Source organism: Adiantum capillus-veneris, chromosome 6 (assembly GCF_014529385.1).
Source record: "Adiantum capillus-veneris isolate H3 chromosome 6, ASM1452938v2, whole genome shotgun sequence".
Taxonomy (NCBI): Eukaryota; Viridiplantae; Streptophyta; class Polypodiopsida; order Polypodiales; family Pteridaceae; genus Adiantum; species Adiantum capillus-veneris.
In genome coordinates this window covers 12,232,594-12,250,024 of record NC_140936.1, presented here as the reverse complement: position 1 = coordinate 12,250,024, position 17,431 = coordinate 12,232,594, and the positions used below count along the sequence as shown (strand labels likewise).

Here is a 17,431-nt window from a genome sequence, read left to right as displayed (position 1 = left end):
GGGAGTAGTCAAAGTCACAGATCATCACATAGCAAATAAATACAAAAGCATGAGAGGAACAAAATTTTGAAACCAAAGATCCGTATAATGATCAATGGGATGTAGACAAGGACCATTACAACAAGCATTGGCTCAGAGAGTGGAAGTCAAGTTTGAAGGACAAATCGAGGCACGGGGACCATGACACATATCATCACCAAACTTGACACAGTGAGCGTTCAACTAATCTAAAGATCACTTTTTCAATCTTCAAGGGTGGGAAAAAGGACAATCCTGACGTTCATATCCAGATATTTGAGCAGTATGATGAGTTGAAAGACATTGATGAAGATGAGTGGGGAGAATACTTCCCATATACCGTGAAGGATGCAACACAAAAGTGGTATTACCATTATTGGGCTTGCAAGATCAAAACATATAGCAAGTTGATCAAAGCTTTTTATTTAGAATATACTGATAATAGAGGTGATTAGGACATCCTGTGTGAGCTACACAAAATCAAGCAGGAAAAGCTTTTGATCAGGGGCTACGTAGAGAAGATCATGGAACTCACTAGACAAATGAATGAGCCTCCATCAAAGAAAAGAATGTGTGCTTGGTTCCTCAATGGTTTCAAAAGTAAAAATATTAGGTAACGTGAGGTTACAACGCTGACGAAGAAGTTCAACAACCTGGTCTAGAGAGAACTGAAGCTAGAGCACATGCAACGAATGAACATGGCCATAAGGGATGAGGAGACTCTAGTGATAGTGAAAAGGGATGAGGAGACTCTAGTGATAGTGAAACGTTGACTCAGGAGTTGGACTCTCCAGATCGAGTTCATTTGATAGTGACTCACATGAATTGGTCAAAGGAAAGAAGGAAGGTTCTTCGACAAAAAGATTGAGGCAATGTCAAAGCACATTACAGAAATGTCGAAGACCAGACCTTCAGTCGGTAAGGTCGAGACCTGGTGTTCCAAATGGAGATCCTAAGATCACGTTTGATGAGTGCTTGCAATGCACATATTGTAAGGAGACTATAAGGCATTTGGCCATGCTTAGGCTTGTTAAGTCCTCTTTGTCCTCCATGATGAGTCCACCAGATTGTATCTTGAGAAAAACCTTGGAGTTATCGGCCTTGGCACCAAAAAGGTTCTCTATAACACTTTCCATGCTTGTAACAGGGTAGTAACCTCATACAATAGTGAATTTTCCTTCTGAATAGGTGAGGTAACTATTTTTCACCCTTGGATTGGCGTTGGGATTTAGAGGTTTGGGTTGCAATCCTTGGGTGTTTCAACAATGCTCCATAGATTCTTCTTCATAAGGTAGCCTTTAAATTTGGCTTGACATGTGAGATTGTCAAGAACTTTGAACTTGTCATTGCTCATTGTGAAAATGAGAGTTGTGAAGTGAGCATGGTTTTACCAAGACTTTTGGTAGTTCCTGACCTCATATGGAATAGAAGGAGTATGACTTTGCCGACATTTAACGTGAAGATAAGATAACATATCGTAAAGATTGACATTTGATGAGTCTTGGGAAGGGATGTCCACTCTTAATCAGTAGATTCAAGCATCATAAAAAATTGATAACACAAAAGAACAATCAATGCTATTAATCAAGAACCTTGCCTAAAACTAAAATCTTGTTTGTCATATGCTATTGCCACAAATTTGGTAACCGCAAGTGTAGGTGTTGGTAGTTGGATAGAATTGATTCATTTGGAATGAGATATTAGGTAAATGAGGATTCCATAGTGGTCTATGTGTGCCTTTGTGCTTGGAGTATGGTTACATATTCTATGGAGAGTTGTGATAGTAGATTGGCTTGCATATGTAATACTTATAGCTATTGGGTAAAAGGCCCTTTGGTCATCACCATATGGTGGATATGCATCTATCCTATCATAAATATTATCTGTCGCTTGCCTAACAATGCATAACTACCACAAATACTTAAAGCCATTAGGTGACCATCACAAATCTTGTATGGTCACATCTTGTTTTAGGAGAACTTTGTATAGCATTCTTTTGATTTGGCCACAATAACCTCAAGGAAATTCTTTTCACACTCATGGACAATCAACATTGTTATTGAAACCAGTCAATGAAAACCTCATGAAAATAGCCCTTGGAATAACTTATGATTCTTCATATTCTATTCGAGTCAATGCCTTGCAACAAAGGTGTGTATATAATTGCAATATTTACCATGATCAATATATTTACTAGAAAGTAGAGGCACTTGAAAATCGGCATGTAAGTCTTCATGATTCATGAAAGTCCCAAATTTGCAATTGTGCCAACACGCATGACCTATTGGTGCCTTTGAGACTTGCCCAGTTAGTGAAACACGATGAATTATGGAATCCAAGTTTCCAAGCATGCATGCATCGTAGTGTTATCGTATTTATTTATGGTTTATTGTATGGCCAACAGGTGGAAATAATTCTACATCATTGGATCATCTTTTAGAATTTAACAGTGGATGTTAGATTCTCACAAATAAGGATTGCATATTATCTCTCAAAATCTTCTTGCCAAAATATATTGGCCGGAAGGCGGCCAAAAAATGACTGGAAAATGGTCCGAAGTCAATGGCCGGTGGACAGTGGGTTGCGTTTCAACGGCCAGTGGCCAATTTTTAAGTGGACTCATCTACACATGGGTGCGTCAAAACATGGATGGCTGCCTCTCATGTGCGAGGGAAACCCATAGAGGCTCCTTTTCACCTATAAAAGGAGGCCTCTTCTTCTTCACATGAAAAAGAGTAGCAAGAAGAAAAAAGAAGTGGAAGGTAGAGAGAGAATTAGACGGGACGACCATCAAGGGTTTCTAAGCGCTTTGTAAACTATTTCAAGTTTGAAGTGTAAAGCCATTGAGTGGCTGCTTTCCCATGGATGTATCCCACACTTGGGTGAACCACGTATCTCTCTCTCTCTCTCTCTCTCTCTCTCTCTCTCTCTCTCTCTCTAAAACCCTAGTCTGAGAGCCCGTCGTCTTCTCCAGCCCCCAAGCTTCCTCCTGGGCGAGGGGCTGCCCTTGGGGGGGCGTTAATCTACAGCCTTGCCCCTCCTTACACAACATTACTCACCCTTTCCCTCCTCAACCAGCAGCACAGTAGCCCGTCAGAGCCACTGACGCCCGCTCAGATCTTGGCGTCGACTGCCTGTTCAGTTCTACAGTGGGGAGCGCCATTCCTTTCTGCCCGGTCAGTTCTGCAGGGTCTGTTCACTCAGTTTCTACAGTGTGGTGCAGATTCCCACAATAGGTCTGCTTCGCTCTCTGCCCAACTGAGGAGTGCCGATTACCATTGCCCGCTTAGTTCTACAGTGTGGAGCCGATTCCCACTGCTCGCTCAGTTCTGTAGTGAGGAGCCGATTCAGTTTTTCCCGACTGGCTCCACACTGGTGCCAATTCCCACCTGCCTGTCGGATAGTTTTGGTGCCGACCTGAAGTTTCACTCCATTGCTCATTCCAGTAGTGGAACTATTCGAGTGCACATCCATGGCCACTTGGGCCTCGTCTCGAGGGAAGCTAACATTTGCCGGGGTTGTAGCAACGCCCCCAAAAATAGATAGCATCACCCGTCTTCAAATGAAGTCGAAGACTTCGCAAGGAAAATGAAGAGTTGAAGCAAAGACTCGTTCTCATCGAGTCTCGGCTCACCGCAATGGAGAACTTAAAGAAAGAAGGGATGGAATAGATGGAAATCAAGTTCAACAACAACAACAAGATGATATCGCTCTGAATGTTCGCATTGGCAGGCTTCCAAACGATTGGAAAGGAGAGGGGGACCCCAAGTTTCACGAGGCCTTTACTCTCATCCGAACAACAACTCCCATGATACAATGGGATTCAGCAACAATCACCACTCTTGCCCACGAGCATCGCACCAGCCATGCAATTCTTACATTCAAAACCAAAGCGGATCGAGTCAAGCTTCTTGAGCAATCGAGGCTTCTCAAGGACACAAAAATTTGGTTTGCTGAAGATCTCACACCCACCCAACTCAAACAGAAAAAGGCAGAACTCCAAAAGATGCGCGAAGCGCGCATAGCAGGGAAATAGGCAGTTTATCGAGGAGGAAAAGCCATCATCCAGGAGTTCCGAACTCCCAAACCGGCTCCTTCCTCCTCACCTACCTCATCTTAGGTTTTGTTCATTCCACCTTATCCTTTTTTTTCCACCCATAGATGGACCCTCAGTCCTTAATTGATATGTATCAAACGGAATCCCTTGTAATGTTTTGTTTCTGGTCCCATAGGTCATATATGACCTCCGTGGATGATAATTCAATCTATCTATCTATCTATCTCTCTCTCTCTCTCTCTCTCTCTCACACACACACACACACACACACACACACGTATGTTTTATCTCTCTTCATTAAGTACACCACTCTAGTCACTACTTAATAACTCACTAATCCTAACACTCTTCCTCTCTTTCTCTCGCTCTTTCATGTCTTACCATGTCTTGCATGCTCGATTTTGCTATTTTGCATACATGTTCGTGTATTTTTGAAGGACATCACGCTTTTGGTTGCTGCATCAAGGGCTTATCAAACACTGTAAACTAACATTGATTTTTTCAAATAGAAAAACCAAAATAACCTCAGCTCACTAGCTGACTTTGAGCCCTTCCTGCTTGTGAAAATTGAAAGTGTTGATTGCATGTTGTCATACACACATCATGCATGACAAATTTGGAATAGTCAGACTTGTGATTCTTGCCGGAAGCATTACCCAAGCTTGAAAATGAATGATGTTCATAAGGAATTGTGCCATTACAATAGGCTGTTTGTTGTAGAAGGTGGTCAAAACTCAAAGAAAGGTGGAATTGAGTGTGTCTAGAGCTCCTGCCAAGGTGCTTTGTTGTAAAAAGTAGTCAAAATCTAGAGAGAGATAGAATTGCATGAGTCTTGAGCTCTTATCATCGCTCTCAAACTTGATGCACACATTCCACAATTCTCTCTCTCTCTCTCTCTCTCTCTCTCTCTCTCTCTCGCACACACGCACGCACGCACGCGCACACACACACACACACACACACACACACACACACACACACACACACACACACACACACACACACACACACACACACACACACACACACACACATCAACAATGCACATTATGCTCACTACAAGTTCGAGAGTCTGAGTACCACACACTACTAGAGTGCTTAGCTTTTGCTCACATCCTAAATTGCTTCACTCACATTTTCAGCCATGACTTAGACCTACACATTTCCTCTCCAAGCCATTGTGTGGGCTCTCTATTGCGATTCTCATCACCACTATTGTTGAGCATAGGGAATCACTTATCAGTCCCACACATAGTACATCACATGTATCTTTGGTCCATAGGTCACGTTTGACCTCAGAGGACCATAATAAAATCTATGTGTGTGTGTATGTGGATGCGTGCGTGTGTTCTGTTCCACTACAAAATAGAGACATGAAAAATTAAGCTCCATATTCATATACATTGAGAATAGCATAAGAGAGAAGATGAAGAATCTTTCACACTATTGGCCTCGAATCTTAATTTTCAAGTGCGCATCACACGTGCACATGAGTAATTGATGTTTTATTTAAAAAATATTTGTGCCAAAATAAAGGCTCTCCTTTTACAAGATTTCATGAAGCTTTAAGGGCTCATCCGAACACTCCCGAACTCTGCATACAATGCATGATTTAAGAGACCTTTCATAAGCTGAGATTTCATTCTAACAACTATAGAGGTCAACGAACTAAGCAATGAATGAAGTTTGAGTCCTACTTGGCTTTTATTCTTTTCTTTGCTTTGTTGTGAGCCATATCATAGCTCAATTTGGCATCATGTGTCAAGTGGGCCCGATCAAGGTTCTTGTCTTCTATAAGTGGCTGCATCTTAGCCATAAAGTGTCTTCTTCAAAGAAACCAACACATCACCAAAGGTTGCTCATTGCTACTTTCTTCCAGAGTCCACTTCCCTTTGGTGCTTCTTCGGTCTTGTTGTTGGTGGCAAACCTTGGTGGCAATAGCTTCTTCTCATTTGTTGCCACCATCAAGTTCTTTGCTTGTGAAAGGGGAGGATTATGGATTGAGTGTTAGTGGGGTCTAGGGAGGGGGGCGGGGTTTGGGAATTCATCCAGCCCCTGTTTTTCTCACCGGCGTAATTCATACTCGAGGAGCTTCGAGAGAGAGAGAGAGAGAGAGAGAGAGAGAGAGAGAGAGAGACCATGGCGGGCGTAGTGATGGTGATGAGGAGGAGTGGGTTCGCCGTGAAGAGCGAAGGCAGGCAGCTGCTGTGGTGGAGCGGCAAGCGGGCCATGAGCTCCTTCGATGACAAAGGCAATACGCACACATGCACACATGTGATGTCACTTCAACAATTATCTGTCAGTTTCCATTAAGACAATGCTGCTGCTATTCCATGAGCCATCTATGATTCAATGTCATTCTTTGTGAATTGATGGCTTCAAAGATGAATCATCAGAAAAGATCAAAATCCATTTTGTCCTGGTAAGTCCGACGATGGCATTGGCGGTGCTAAATCACTTTGTGTTTTCTATTCTACTACATGGACTCTTTAGAGGAGAGATTGGTTTGCTGTAATTCACTGGAGTGTGTTGCTGTCATGGATTAATTTACCTGGATTGTCATTCTAGCAAAGGGACTTGGAACTTTTGGAGAAATTGCGCAAGCAAGCCGAGAAGCTCGAGAAAATCAAGCGGGAGCTTGTGGTAAGCACTCTTCTTACTTTGTAATACTCTTTCTTGCAAGTAGCTTACATGGGGCTTTCTTTTTGTCGGTAGGAGTACAAAGAAGGTCACACTTCGCTAGAAAATTGGCTCCTTAATACCAAGCTCGACAAATATAAACAAAAGTGAATGCGTATAGCCAACAAATAGGTTGGGAGCCCTCTCTACATGGGGTGGGGTGAGGGTTCAACCCTTGGATGTTGTCTTTGCACCTAAAAGAACAAGTGTGAATACCTCTAGGAGTTGTCTTGAAAAATGTATGTAGATGATTCCCAAAATAGAATTGTGTGTGTATCTGTGTGTTTTCATGTGGGAATGCCAATGCACTAAGATCGGAGATGCTTTGGTTTGTTTCATCACATTTTACAAGTTTAAAACACCTACCAAGTGCAATGTTTTTTTTGGTGTAATATGATCATTAGCATTCAAAGGAACACAAGTCTATGCCTTTTTTTTGTTGGAAAAAAGTGCAAAAATTTACAAACTTTGTTGTGCATGTGATTTTGAGCCATTCGATATGATCCATTTGTGTATGAGATAGAGGAGTGTCTAAAATATTGGGAACAAAGTGTGATAGAAGTTGAATGCAGAAAGTGCTAGGACTAAGAGTATGATTAATTAGATAAATAGAACATAAATATCAAGACAAGCCAAAACATAGGAGGAGAAATGCGTCGATCCATGTGTTCCCATAGTGGAGCTTAAATGGTTAACTACATCGATTCTAGATAAAGGGCTTAAGCTTGGTTGGAGGCTATTGTATTGATTGAGTAATGATGAAGTCTCTTGGGGGACTTCCTTAAGTGCTCCATATATTGCTAATATCAAACTCTCCCAAGTAGATTTAGAGATCCTACCACCACATACTTAAACTCAATAATGGAGCATCGGTGCCAACAAGGTCTTTGAAGTGGTTTTTTTCTTGAGAAGCCAACATTTAATTTCTCCCACGTTGCCCATGTTCTCAAATGCATAGTAGCCAACTTCAAAAGCATTGTGTAGTGCAAACATTCCATTTATGATTGGTCACGACCTCAAGGCCAAGGTACTTGAAGCTCTCTACCCCTTTAGGGGTTCTTCATTGTACACAATGCATGACTTCTCCTCATTAAGAGTTTTCATGAGCATAATCTTTGTTTTGGATCCATGTACAATCAGCCCACTATGCAGGCAAAAGTTTTTCAGGACAAACATGAGCTTTTGTAAGTCTTCTAAAGTGTGGCCAAAAGCATATCATCATTTGCATGAAACAAAAGCATGATCACTTCATGTCCAATCATAACCTCTTCAATGCTTTCTTGTTGCGTAAACCCAAGTACCATGTGTTCAATTCATCGATGAGGACCCCCAAATGAGTACGTGGAAGTGGGAATCCTTAACACCAATAGTGCTTGTGATTTTTTTTGAAATTCCCTCTTCCCTACGCACTTAAATGTTTTCGTTCCATAAATTCAAAAATCGCATGCATATATTCACTTGGCACTTAAAGTTCTTTCATACGTCTCCAATAATTCTCTCATGTAACCATATCAAAAGCTTTTTTGAAGCTCGAAAAGAAACCATAAAATCACGTACTTCTAATCATCATTTCTCCATGAGAACTGAAAGAGTGACAAGGTGATCAATGGTGCTACGATGTTTTCACAAGCCCGCTTGATTATAAGTACGTTCTTCATTATTTTCAACACATTCACTTATCTGCACAATCGGGAGTCGGTGGACAGGCCCCTTGAGCCGTCCATCTGCACCATGTTCTGATGCAGAATATGTGCTGGAGTTGACGGATGCAAGCCATGTTAGCAGTCGGAAGAAAATGCACAACTCTTTCGGTCTCCTCCAAGCATCGTGTGCCATTTCAGCAGCAGCAGGAACGTTGCTAGCTCAACACTCGTAATGTTTGTGTAGTGGCTCATTGTTGGCACAGCCCGTCTTCAGTGGCGTCTGTTGGCCCCCCTCCTCCAAACTCTGAAGGCTTGGAATGGTCCCTGAGTGACCATTCCCTGCAATACTGCTCCCGCCAATGGCTCCCCGCCTCCGTGGGTCTTCATGCGATCGTACTATTACAGAGAATGGTGACTCAGGGACCATTCCCTACACCTTCGTTTCCATGACATATCCAAACAACTACTCCATTAAAGAACCGGCCATTTGTTCACATCTCTTCCTTTATGTAAAGGTTGGATTCAATTTGTACTTCAATCATCAGGCATGACATGCTTAATTACAAGGTTTAATATATCATGTATCTAGCAATGTGTTTCCTGGCTTGCTCATTTTATCATTTTGGGCTTGATACCTTGAAGATTTTGTGCCTTATTAGTGGCCAATGTCTTAAGTCCTCCATATACATCATGCGGTCACAATATTACACGGAATGGCCACTCAATGACCATTCCCTACACCTTCGCTTCCATGACATATCCAAACAACTGTTCCATAAAAGAAATGGCCACTACGGTTCGTTATTTGTGTAGATTGTTCACATCGCTCCCTCTATGTAAAGGTTTGATTCAATTTGTACTTCAATCATGAGGCATGACATGCTTAATTACAAGGTTTAATATATCATGTATCTAGCAATGTGTTTCTTGGCTTGCTCATTTTATCATTTTGGGCTTCATACCTTGAAGATCTTGTGCCTTATGAGTGGCCAATATCTTAAGTCCTCCATATACATCTGTGATGGTAGGGATACATAAAAGAGAAGTGTGTCATTGAATCTTTTTTTTGTTTGGTTGCTCATATAGATTCTTGCAATGCATATACATGTCCATAAGAGTCAAGTGACCAAAACTTTCAACACGTTCTCTCTTTATAGTTTTCCAAAATTCACCATGTCATGCTTGTGCCTTCTTGAGCTTTGAAAAATAGCCAATTGACTTTACATCTTCTCTGTTTTTGAACAAGTACCAAAAACAAGTATTGTGCATGCATCTAAGCTCATCACTTTCTTTTGTGCTTTTTGATAGTCTTCCTTATTTTTGTTTGCATCTAAGCTCATCACTTTCTTTTGTGCTTCTTTACATTTCGTATCCTTTTTTTATGCATATATCTTTGAAAAATCATTTTTTGGGATTTCGTAAATCCCAAAAGTAAAAATGGGACAAAAGGGAAGTCAAAGTGCTCTACCCTCCCCAACCCACCTTCCCTCCATTCTCACTAGGTGTAACTTTATGGTAGGGGGACAAAGTAGCTTGCCCATAGCTTTTTTGAGGGCATAACTTATGCCAAAGCCCCTTTAATTGGTTCATTCTTAATCAACCCTTAAACGTTTATTTATATTATCTCTAATGGAAATTTCTACCTAGGCAACAAATGATCTCTTGTTCCTCCCTTTTTGGGCTTGAATTTAAAACCTAAAGATTGGAAATTTTGCAAAAAAATCAGAATATTTTCCTTCCTTCAAAACCCTCCCATACCTATTTTTTAATTTATTGTCCTCCAAAGTCCCTTGAAACCTATCAGGTAGATAAAAGTGAATTTCTCTCTCAATAAACTCTTTTTCAAGGCCTCCATTGGTGCAACAAACATACGCACCCTCTAATCCCATCATTCTCTCTCTAGTTATCATTCTCTCTCAATAAACTCTCTTTCAAGGCCTCCATTGGTGCAACATACTCACCCTCTAGTCCCATCAATCTCTCTCTAGTTATCAAGGCCTCTATTGGTGCAACAAACATACTCACCCTCTACTCCCATAATTCTTCCTTTGAAACAGCAAGCAACCTTCTTCCAATTCTCCCTCTCCCTTTCCCACCTCCATTCTAGCACCAAGCAAGGTCCTCCTCCTTCACCCACCTCCATGAAAGGAACAAAAAATCTCTTCCTCCTACTTTTCTTCACTCATACTACATGGGAACTCAAAGGTACCAAAAGGATGAGCTCACGGAAGCTGTATGCCACAAAACACGAGGTGTAGGTGGCGAGTGGGTGTTGTAAAAGTCCATAAAAGGTGCTTGGCTATGCATGTATCAATCTACTACTAGCGCCCACCATATTTGAAACAGTAGAAATTTAAACCACCATTGGAAGCGGAGGCTTCTTATTTCAAAAATCACAAGACAAGAAAATCGTCGCTATTGTGTGTTAGCGGACTGATCAAATGGATGCCCACCTAGTTGGACATGTAGTCAGACACCACATTTGTACTATATTATTTTTTCAAGCTAGTGTAGTGATACTCTGTGTAAAATCTTGATTCTAGAGTAGCAGTCGATTCCTTGAGATGTAATGATATCATGATATTTGTAAAGGTCCATGTGAACCGGCCACTGGCCATTTAGAAAGCCCTAAGTATAAAGGTCAATAACTTTAATGTGAAAGGAGGCTTATCTTTAAGAGGAGAAAAGAGCTTTGTCGTATGCTCAAACTACGAAGTTGCTCCAACTTGTAATCAACTTTTCTAACGATTGGGTAATCCGTTTTTAGTTTTGAAACTTGCATTGTGTTCTTCTTTCCTTGCTCTTTTGTTCAAGTGTACGAATTGTCAGTTTTGTTGTAATTCATGAGTACCGTTAGTGAGCCTTAATTGCATATTTGAGTGTATAAATCATTGTTTTTAGTCATTTTGACCATAGGAGAGTGTTCCTAGACTATAAAGCCACCTTTTTGGGCTGATCTGTTGTAGTTTTCAGAATCTTTTTCATGATGGATCGTGATTTTGGTACCTTGTTGGATTGCAATCAAACTTGGTAGGATAGTGCCCCTAGGTGTCTTAGAACTCCTCTTAAAGTTTCGTTGCATTTCAAGTCCGTTTGAGTGCCAAAATGGCGCGATGACCTAAAGAGGTGAGAAAGGACATAGACAGATTTCCATGATCATTGAGTGATTGATTTGCTTGTTGAGTTTTTGTGTTAGCTTGTTGCATTCACTTATTGAAATTGAAAACCTCAAAGAGTCTCCATGCCCCAATCGAGTCACTTCCCTGAGTATTGACATTATGTTAGTGCCACATAGCTATGTTACAGATGTCCGTTGTGACAACCTGCTAACATTGTGTAATCTATTATCTCAAAGTTATGCATGCAATTGCAAAAACTTGTTCAAAGGTCATTTCCACCACATTGTATCTTTTTAAGTAATCAGGAGTTTTGTGTGGTGTCACATTGGAAAGTCTTTCATTCTTTTGATTGTGGGTCTATTTGCTTGTGCAATCATTTTCTTATCTACGTTGATGGAAGAATAGACACTTTCATAGAGTTTCATGCATATTTAAAGCACTACATCCAGATGTTTGAGTAAAGATTTTCTCCCACCTTTGCCCAACTAAGTAGAAGTTTCTTCTACTTACATCCATATCAGTAGTGTGCTTGCTTATGGTAGACCTTTACTACTTCATATAATATATTGTTTTGTGTTTTCTTGTTGCCATGTAGTTTGAGGTATAGCTTTAGTAAGTCACCAACATTATCTAAATTTTGACGCTCATGAAGATTTGGACAACATGGAGAGAAAAAACCAAGATTTTTACATCCTTTATTACCTTGGAACACGAGCTGTCCAAGCTGTTTATAAATTATGGTGCCAAAAATTCCCTTTACGAATTGTTTTTTTTATAAAATTTAGAATCCTAAACTCCCATGTATATAAACTCCCCATGGTATTAGATTAAAATTTACTCTCCCTTAAGGCCCTTAATTACTTCATCAAGTAGTATGTAGCCTTTATTTTGTAACGAAATTGAGTTTTTGGTCCTCTATCCCTCTATGTTGTACATCACGGAAAGTTTGAAGTCATTTTTTTTTGCATTGCAAGAAATAGTAAAGAGAGAACATGCTTTAAGTTTTTTAAAATATAGGCAATAAATTTCAAATTCCAAATTTGGAAAAAACTTCCACCTTTTTATCATTTACACTGGATGTCACTTTTCAAAGCTCCATAAGAAGTGTCGCTTTGAAATATTTTGGAAATGAGTCCCTTTCCCAAAAATTCTCCCTCTCAAAGAACCGGTTCTTTCTTTTGGTCCAACTTTTAAATTCTCCCTTGCTCAGTTTTGTGAGTTATTTTGGACCTTGGTATTGCAACCATGAATCTTGACAGGAGAGGTATTTATCATCTCCTAGTTGAGTTGAAAAATAAATATTCCCTCCTTCATAATAAAAATAGGATTTCTAAAACTCCTCCTTTTTCCATTGAAGCAATGAGATGAGAGAAAAAAATATATTAATTTATGGACAGATAGTAAATCCCATCAACAAAAGAACCTTGCCATTCTTTGATTGTTTTTAATTGAGAAGATTTGAAAGAGATGCCATATTTGTGCTAGTAGGTCATATAAAAAATATTGCATTAGAAAGGGGCATTCTTAAGCTAAAAGACAATTTGCTACAACAGTTCAAGAATTAGCTCATAGACAAATCCTTGTAGTAGAGAGGAATATTCTTAAGCTAAAAAACCATTTTCTACAATAGTTCAATTTTTTTGTCAACCATCAGCTTAAATAAAGCAAAGAGAAGAAAAAGAATCTAAATCATTATTGAATACAACCGGGGGAAAGAGGACATGGCCTGAAATTAAACAAAGACAAAGGAAGTTGAAGAATATTGAGAGTCTCAACCAAAGAGGTGGAGGGTTTGAAAGTCAACCATTAGCTTAAAGAAATCAAAGAGAAGATAAAGAATCCAAATCATTACTAAATAAAACCAAGGGAAAGAAGACATAGCGTGAAATTAAACAAAGACAAAGGAAGTTGAAGAATATTGAGAGTTTCTATCAAAGAGGTGGAGGGTCCAACAAAAGAATTAAATTGGTATATTTAGATTTATTAGGTGCTACAGTTTTTGTTTTTGTTAACCTCAAGTCCTTATTTCAATCAATAAATTGTTCACAAGGAAACATGACAGGGTGGATCACAAACACCTTGTGAAATGATTCCTTAGGTTCTTACTGGTGACAACCTATTGGATGAGAGAAGGCTCAAGAAGACTAAGAAGAAATGCATCAATAGATTCTTGCATAGCTTTACCTTGGACAAGAATGATGTTTAAGGGATTATGTACAAAGTTGGAATCGACAAGACATAATATTCAAAATCATTAATAGAAATTGGAATAGCATGTAAGATTTAGAGTTAATGCAAAGTTTATAGAGATTCTTGGGGAGTCTTTTCACATCAATGACATATATAATGGTAAGAAGAAAGATCTCAAATTTATCCTCAAATCAATGTCAATAATTGTAATGGGAATGGCCTATGAACTTAGAGAATAGCGAAATTAAGAGAATTAGAGTGAGCAATTTTGAGAGCATAGAGGGTGAACTTAATTGGTAGTAGCAACTCTATCATAACACTTAATTAACTAGGCATGAACAATACTTTTACAAGAGAGAGAGTGTAGAGAATATGACAACAATTGAGGACCGGATTTATGTGGAGCCGGTCCCCCCTCCAAAAGGCATTTGTATTATAGATTCTCTCATTAAGAAAGACTTGGTACAATACAATCTTTGTGTTCCTTGAGACCTCCTTGGCAATATGGAGATGGAAGGTTCACACACCAAGCTTTTGCATAATTTCAACAATCAATCTTAGCTTGAAAACAATCAAGAACTCGTGAACATCATTAATCTTTGTGTTTCCTAAATCATTTGAGTGCATGAAGATGTATACTTTTATGCATCAACTTGTGCTTAAAGCAATAATTAATCTACCTTGCAATACAATTAATCTACTTGCATTAAGTAATTAATCTACTTGCAATAAACCATTAGCCTTCTTGCAATAAGCATAACATGCACTTGTAGACAGCATTAACTATCCCAAGCCTCAATCCCAAGACCTCAAACACCTTCGAAGGTGGAGAGAGCTAGCAGGGAATGAGGGTAGGGAAGAGGAAGAAGAAACATTTCATAGGAGAAAGAATTAGTTCCTCACTTATCATACTCTTGCTGCTAGCATACATAATAGCATAGTAATGGAGAAGAATAAGATGGCAAGCTTAAGCATTGAAGCATAGCTCTTGGTTGGATTTGCATTCCATAGCCAAGAGAGTTGGTGTAGGCTCTCAACTTCTCAAGGAGCTTCGAGAAGGAGATGGAGCTCTTGCACTTTGCATAGCACACCATGAGAGTGTTTGTGAGTGTGTGTGGGTGAGTATACCCCCTAAGCAACCCCCTAGCTTGCATGGTCGACCCCCCCTTGTAGCTCATGATGAAAGCTCATTGGACCCCTCCAGACCTAGCCAATCACAAGCATGAGCCATTACAAGCAATAGGGGTAGCCTTGGGACAAGTGTCCCCCTTTCCCCTTTGAGAGAGAGGACTTGATAAATGAAAAATCAATTAATTAAATATCCTAAATTATCATTGGACCCCTTGGGTGGCCAACCAATAGGCTTCAGGCACACCATGAGGGCAACATGAGGAGGAACTTGACAAGTGTCCTTGCTGCCTCTTCAAGCTGGGGTTTCCCTTGTGTGTGTGTGTGTGTGTGTGTGTGTGTGTGTGTGTGTGTGTGTTCTCTCTCATCCCCCCCCTTGTAGGCTTGCCCCCCTCTTTGTAGGGATCTTTTTGACTTTGGATGAGCAAGCCCCTTAGTCATCAAGCATGACAAAGCACTTGAACTAGGGGGTGTTCCCACAAGCATCTCAAGGCACCTCAAGCACCTTAATCATGTAGCAAGTCAAGCACCTCAAGCATGGATCCAGTCAAGCACCTCAAGCATGGAGCCAGTCAAGCACCTCAAGTATCTTAATCAAGCACCTCAAGCATGTCAAGCACCTCAAGCACGACAAGCACCTCAAGCAGGACAAGCACCTCAAGCAGGACAAGCACCTCGAGCTTAGGCCGGGTTTCCACCTCAAGATCAGCCCTAGCTTGCCTAAGGTCAAAGGACTTTTACACACATTATTGGAGGTCTTAAATGAAGCTAACCCTAAGGTCTTATGCTCCATTGGTTAGCCTTGCTCTTTGATAGACCATCTCTCATTTGGGCCCCTTAACCATTGGCCCCGTGTTGAGATAGATCTATAAGCACATGTCTATATCTTAACCCTTGTTCCCGTGTATTCTCCCACATTAAGTGATCAGTTTAATATGAGAAAATCATTTGGGTTGGATAGATATTAATTTTTATGACATTACCTCTCTCTTGAAATCATAGTCGTCCTCGACTATGAGGTAGAGATGGTAAAGTCTCACCCATTAGTCCATTGGTCTTAGCGGGTAGAGGATCCATTTTTACCCTACGACATCATTCCAGAGTGGATGACTAATCCACTTGGTGCTTGAGAGACATTGTCTGCCGCAAGCATGTCTGCTCTTTTTAGTCCATATCATACTTCCAAAGTAGAGTGACAAGTTCTACTTGGTGTTTGGGAGACGTAGTCACCACAAACATGATCCTAAGTATGCATACTTTAAAATTTGTGCACAAAGTATGAAAAGAGAGTCTTATAAGACAAAAACATTGATCATTTAAAATGCATTTCTTTTACATTTGCTTACTCTTTTGTGTCATTGTAAGCATCATTAACAAGGTTCATATTATCCTTAAGCCATGTTCTTTGCATGCATTTAGTATCTTTGAAAGGATAATTAAATAAGATATTGTCAGTAATCTTACCATTTCTTAATACCTTGTCTTCTTGTTGAAGGATGAACTTGGGTTGGATCTCCTCTGCTTCATCCTTGATCTGTGGCGGGTCTTCATTTGTGTGTAATTTGCCTTCGATGAGCCTTGGGAAAGTTAAGTAAGACCCAACCTTTAAAAAAAAAAAAAAAAGGATAAGGCTCTTTTGTGCCTAACGGCAGGAGCCTCTTTTGCCTAGCTAATAAATGGATATAGCCTGTTTAATCTTGTAAAAAGATTCTTTTTGATCTCGGCTATACTCCTTTGCAATGAAGATCTTCCCAGGTATCTTAAGCTACAAGGGACTTTCGGATCTTCCGTCTTTAGCCTTGAAAGGTAGTTTCTCCTTAGAAGTATGTTCACGTTATTAGAGACATATTGTTGTTAAGATATTTGCTTACTCTTTTGTGTCATTGTAAGCATCATTAACAAGGTTCATATTATCCTTAAGCCATGTTCTTTGCATGCATTTAGTATCTTTGAAAGGATAATTAAATAAGATACTGTCAGTAATCTTACCATTTCTTAATACCTTGTCTTCTTGTTGAAGGATGAACTTGGGTTGGATCTCCTCTGCTTCATCCTCGATCTGTGGCGGGTCTTCATTTGTGTGTAATTTGCCTTAGATGAGCCTTGGGAAAGTTTAGTAAGACCCAACCTTTTAAAAAAAAAAGGATAAGGCTCTTTTGTGCCTAACAGCAGGAGACTCTTTTGCCTAGCTAATAAATGGATATAGCCTGTTTAATCTTGTAAAAAGATTCTTTTTGATCTCGGCTATACTCCTTTGCAATGAAGATCTTCCCAGGTATCTTAAGCTACAAGGGACTTTCGGATCTTCCGTCTTTAGCCTTGAAAGGTAGTTTCTCCTTAGAAGTATGTTCACGTTATTAGAGACATATTGTTGTTAAGATATTTGCTTACTCTTTTGTGTCATTGTAAGCATCATTAACAAGGTTCATATTATCCTTAAGCCATGTTCTTTGCATGCATTTAGTATCTTTGAAAGGATAATTAAATAATATACTGTCAGTAATCTTACCATTTCTTAATACCTTGTCTTCTTGTTGAAGGATGAACTTGGGTTGGATCTCCTCTGCTTCATCCTCGATCTGTGGCGGGTCTTCATT

At 39.9% G+C, this 17,431-nt stretch overlaps 1 protein-coding gene across 1 annotated transcript; it reads left to right on the top strand.

Moving 5' to 3' along the window:
• The first annotated feature begins 6,112 nt into the window (after positions 1 to 6,112).
• On the top strand, positions 6,113 to 7,164 carry LOC147455158 (uncharacterized). Its single transcript, XM_086515209.1, has 4 exons — positions 6,113 to 6,377; positions 6,460 to 6,497; positions 6,644 to 6,718; positions 6,791 to 7,164. The coding sequence occupies exons 1-4, from the start codon at positions 6,215 to 6,217 to the stop codon at positions 6,863 to 6,865; spliced, it is 351 nt and encodes a 116-aa protein (XP_086371335.1). The 5' UTR covers positions 6,113 to 6,214; the 3' UTR covers positions 6,866 to 7,164.
• Positions 7,165 to 17,431: the final 10,267 nt, after the last annotated feature.

Bases quoted from the DNA above. Each gene is read 5' to 3' on its own strand.
- LOC147455158 (XM_086515209.1), top strand. From the start codon at position 6,215: ATGGCGGGCGTAGTGATGGTGATGAGGAGGAGTGGGTTCGCCGTGAAG. The intron at 6,378-6,459 runs GTTTCCATTAAG...ATGGCTTCAAAG, and splicing joins ACTTCAACAATTATCTGTCA to ATGAATCATCAGAAAAGATC. The intron at 6,719-6,790 runs GTAAGCACTCTT...TTTTGTCGGTAG, and splicing joins AAATCAAGCGGGAGCTTGTG to GAGTACAAAGAAGGTCACAC.